At 27.3% G+C, this 4,250-nt stretch overlaps 1 protein-coding gene across 1 annotated transcript; it reads right to left on the bottom strand.

Moving 5' to 3' along the window:
- Positions 1 to 348: 348 nt before the first annotated feature.
- Positions 349 to 1,539, bottom strand: LOC115034783. Its single transcript, XM_029492230.1, has 4 exons — positions 1,479 to 1,539; positions 1,022 to 1,281; positions 565 to 699; positions 349 to 488 (listed from the first exon to the last, which is right to left on the bottom strand). The coding sequence occupies exons 1-4, from the start codon at positions 1,537 to 1,539 to the stop codon at positions 357 to 359; spliced, it is 588 nt and encodes a 195-aa protein (XP_029348090.1). The 3' UTR covers positions 349 to 356.
- Between the last annotated feature and the right edge of the window lie 2,711 nt (positions 1,540 to 4,250).

The raw sequence follows: 4,250 nt of genomic DNA, 5'->3' as shown, positions 1-4,250 counted from the left end.
GTTACTTATAAATATGATTTTAACAAAATTAAACGTGGTTCTGTTATATTCTGTATTAATGAATTGTTCTACCTAATACCTATGCATATTTCATAATTTAATATAATATGAAAATATTTAAAATGTTTTTTGTTTTTTATGTTATTAATTGTAATTAATTGCATTAAGCATTGCTTGTGACTTATGGTACTATAAGTACCATACTAACTTCTAAGTACCTACTATACTTGAGCAAAATTATCTGGAAAGGAAAAAAAACAAGTAAATAATACTTAACAATACAATTTATATAAAGTTGTATATTATAACATTTTAACATGACGATTTAGTTAAATACATAATAATACTATTATATTTTATTTTAACATTGATTTAAAGCAATCAGTTAGCTGATCTATATCATTATAAGATGGCGTCACCGATGGCCAACATGATGGTCTCTCATATGATCTTTTTGGTGCTTTGCGGTCATACGTGCAACATCGAACCTGTCAAAAAATGGAATCAACAGTTACATCGAAAATCAGAATGCATCAAAGAATATTAAATTATTTCCATATTCACCTCTCCTCCGTTGGACCAATACGAATGACGGGATTTGGCTTTTTTAATAATTGACTCATCTTTCTCATTCATAGGTTTGATAATCTTCAGTAAATCTTTGAATTGGCTGCACTTAGGACACCACCACTCGCTACACTATAATTACCAAGTAAGATAAAATATAAAATAGATATTTCAAACCCATAAAATTATAATCCTATATTATATTTTTGTACTAGGTGATTTTACTCAAAAATGACTCAAAAATCATAAAAAATCAATTTTACGTGAATGCATTATCTTTGTTGCACATGACCACGTGGGTCTGACAGATGGGTAAAACATTACATCCTACTTATGTTTTTGAAATCATCATATTATAATACATAATTGTAAGTCATTAAAAAGTAAAAACATTTTTCTAAAAAAAATATACCTATTTTTTAAAATCTTTAATGACAATTTTAATATGGTTTACCTCTAGCTTTATCTCATCATCTGAATCTACTGCTGAAGATGGATTTACGGACTGATGGCTATTGTTTGGTTTCGTATTGCTAGTCCCTGCCTTAAGAGAAGTTCCATTTACTTTTCTCTCTGGATTGATTGGAGATGACATTTCTGGTGGATGGCTATGGTTTGGGTTGATATTGCTAATAATGTCGTCTCCTAATTTTTTTAACTTCTCATCGAGTAACTGTTCTACTTGCACCAATGTCAATGTTTCTTTCGCATGTTCTATTTTAATCAATTTATTTTGTATTATTTTTTTTTATTTATAAGTTATGTAAGCCTTACCAATTTATCATTCTCTTTAGTTAACATTTCATTTTCCCATTGTGACTTATCGTACCCATTCTTCATTTTCAACAATGTTTTCTCCAATTTTTCTACAATAAAGATTTTTTTCAATATTTTTTTTAGTTAAAACTCACTAACAAGTTTTGTCTCTATCTTACAAGTCTGTAAAATGAAAAACTTTCCAGCAGTTTTCATTGTGTTTTAATATGAGAGTGCATTTATCTATCATCTACCATCAAACTGAGTTTTATCTGCAGTTTGTCAGAAGTGTTTTTTTCTATGGTTTAATTTTTAAGCTAGTTATATTATTTTAGTATTTACCAAACGTATAATGCATCAAAATTAAAATATTGAAAAATCACTTCCAAAATACCACAGAAAATGTTGTTACTTTAAGTTTAATGACTATGTAAATTCACTCTATTATTAAAACTAATGAAGGTAAATGAAAACTGCTGAACCTAAATTTGTTAAGTTACGCATTTGTAATACGGGAAAAATTCATGTAGGTGAGACATCATCTTTATAGTTGACATTATAAGATATAATACTTACATTTTCCAGTTTGAATTCATGCAAAGACTGTTGGACATCCTTAATTTGGCTATCTTTTTCTTCCAGCTCTCTATTTAGAAGTTCAATTTTATTTGTTTGACTATGTAATTCCTGTGATCATGTAAATTGTAAAAGTTTGTACCAATATTTTTTTAAATAAAATTGGAAAAATGTTAATTATTAAAATTATTAATACAATTATTAAAAATTACCTGACTTGTCTTTCTGTGGTTTAATAGCAGAGTACTGTAGCCTTGCTTGTAAAAGTCAAGCTCAGAAATGTCACTAATTTGTGAACCATTTTCTATAAACTCTTCAAAGCTGCTTGGCATTCTATCCATTTTTATTTTTAAAAAAGTAAGAAAATGCAGAAAAGAAGACAGTCTCACAGACTAACACAGACTAAATCTTACCAAAGCAATGTGTATTAAATAATCTACAAATGTGGAATTGTTACCTTTCATCATAAAGATAAAATTTATAAATATTATTAAGGTTGATGAACTCATAAATGGGGACAATAACTTTATACTGGACAATGGTCTTCCAAAATTTGTTCTATTATATGACTGTATTCATTATTTATCACTAAGACCTATTTTGGATTTTATAGGTTTAACCAAAAAAAAAAAAATGTCAGGATATTGTAAAGGTTGATGAACTCATAATGATAACTTGATACCTCCTGATTTGTCAATATTATTCTACATATTTATATGAATATTTAAAATATATTACTAAGAGCTGTTTTGGAATTTGTAGATGTATATTCCACTCCAGTCTTGATTTTATTTATTCATAATGTATCATATTTTATTTAAAATAAAACTCATAATATTTTAGAATATATTTTGTTATTTATTTTACATATAAAAATTATAATTCATTTAAAATATGTCTTATACAAATAAAGACAAAACTGACATGCTTGACTGTTATATTAAAATGAAAATGAATTCTAGAGACGCTGAAAGGTAAAAAAATTTTTTTATAAATATTGTCATAATATGTAACACTACTTCCACCAAAAGCTTCACCCCAAAGAAAGTAAAATATACAAAAATGTTATTGTTTATATAAAAAAAAAAATACAATTCATGCATGTATAATACATAAATAATTAATATATATATAATAACTAGTTTACACTCTACTTATAACATTTTAACTTAGGTTGTATAAAAATCGTTACAATACACGAGTTTGTCCACATCACTCAATGTTTGCTCGCTTACATAAAAACATACAAAACTATGGTAGTTTCACAAAGATTAGGAGGTGTCGTACAAAAACTGTAACTCATGAAGATAATTCAATAATGGTATTGAGTTTACTGTGTAATAGTCCACATATATCATTGAGAGCAGTTTCAGGTATTCACACAAAATATTACGTTAACATTATTGTTTTAAAACCATATTTTAATTTTAAATTATAGGTGAATTAGGTATACCATATACTACTGTTCAGCGTATAGCTAAACAAAATAAATTCCATGCATATATGTCCACTCCTGTTCAACAATTACAACCAAATGATTTTGAGAGACGTCTCGAATTTGTTGCTCATTTGATAGTTAGATTGGAAGATGATCCACATTTTCTATCAAAGATTTTATGGACGGATGAAGCAAAATTCCACAATAATGGACAGGTGAATCACCATAATCACCATTATTGGAGTGATGAGAATCCTCATTGGGCAACTGAAACCAATAGACAGATTCGTTGGGGAGTAAATGTCTGGTTAGGTATTATTGATACGCATATTATTGGTCCGTACTTTTTTGAAGATAATCTTAATGGAATGAAGTATTTGGAATTTTTAAAAAATGAACTTCCAATTCTTTTGCAAGACCTTCCTTTGCAGAAACGGTTAAATATGTACTGGCAGCAAGATGGGGCACCAGCTCATAATTCCAAAGCTGTTCATGCATATTTAACAGAGATTTTTGCATGTAACTGGATAGGTACAAATAGTAACGAAATCAAATGGCCTCCGCGTTCTCCGGATATGACTGTTTTAGACTTTTATTTTTGGGGTTTCCTGAAAAATGAAGTATACAAAGAACAATCAAATAATGTAAATGAGCTAAAAAATAAAATAATTAATGTTTGTAAAAATGTATCGACCGATGTATTATTTGAAGTAACAACAATCAATGTTAAAAAAAGATTAAAATATTGTTGTACAGAAGATGGAAAACACTTCAAACATTTATTAAAATACAGAAATAAATTGTAATAGCTAATAATATATAAACATTAAATATTATATGTATATTATAATATATTATGTACCAATATATGTGTGTATAATTAATTTGAATTACCTTTTTAATCCTTCTTTAA

The sequence above is a fragment of the Acyrthosiphon pisum genome, unplaced genomic scaffold (assembly GCF_005508785.2).
Source record: "Acyrthosiphon pisum isolate AL4f unplaced genomic scaffold, pea_aphid_22Mar2018_4r6ur Scaffold_21060;HRSCAF=22918, whole genome shotgun sequence".
Lineage (NCBI taxonomy): Eukaryota > Metazoa > Arthropoda > Insecta > Hemiptera > Aphididae > Acyrthosiphon > Acyrthosiphon pisum.
This window is presented reverse-complemented; position numbering and strand designations above follow the sequence as displayed.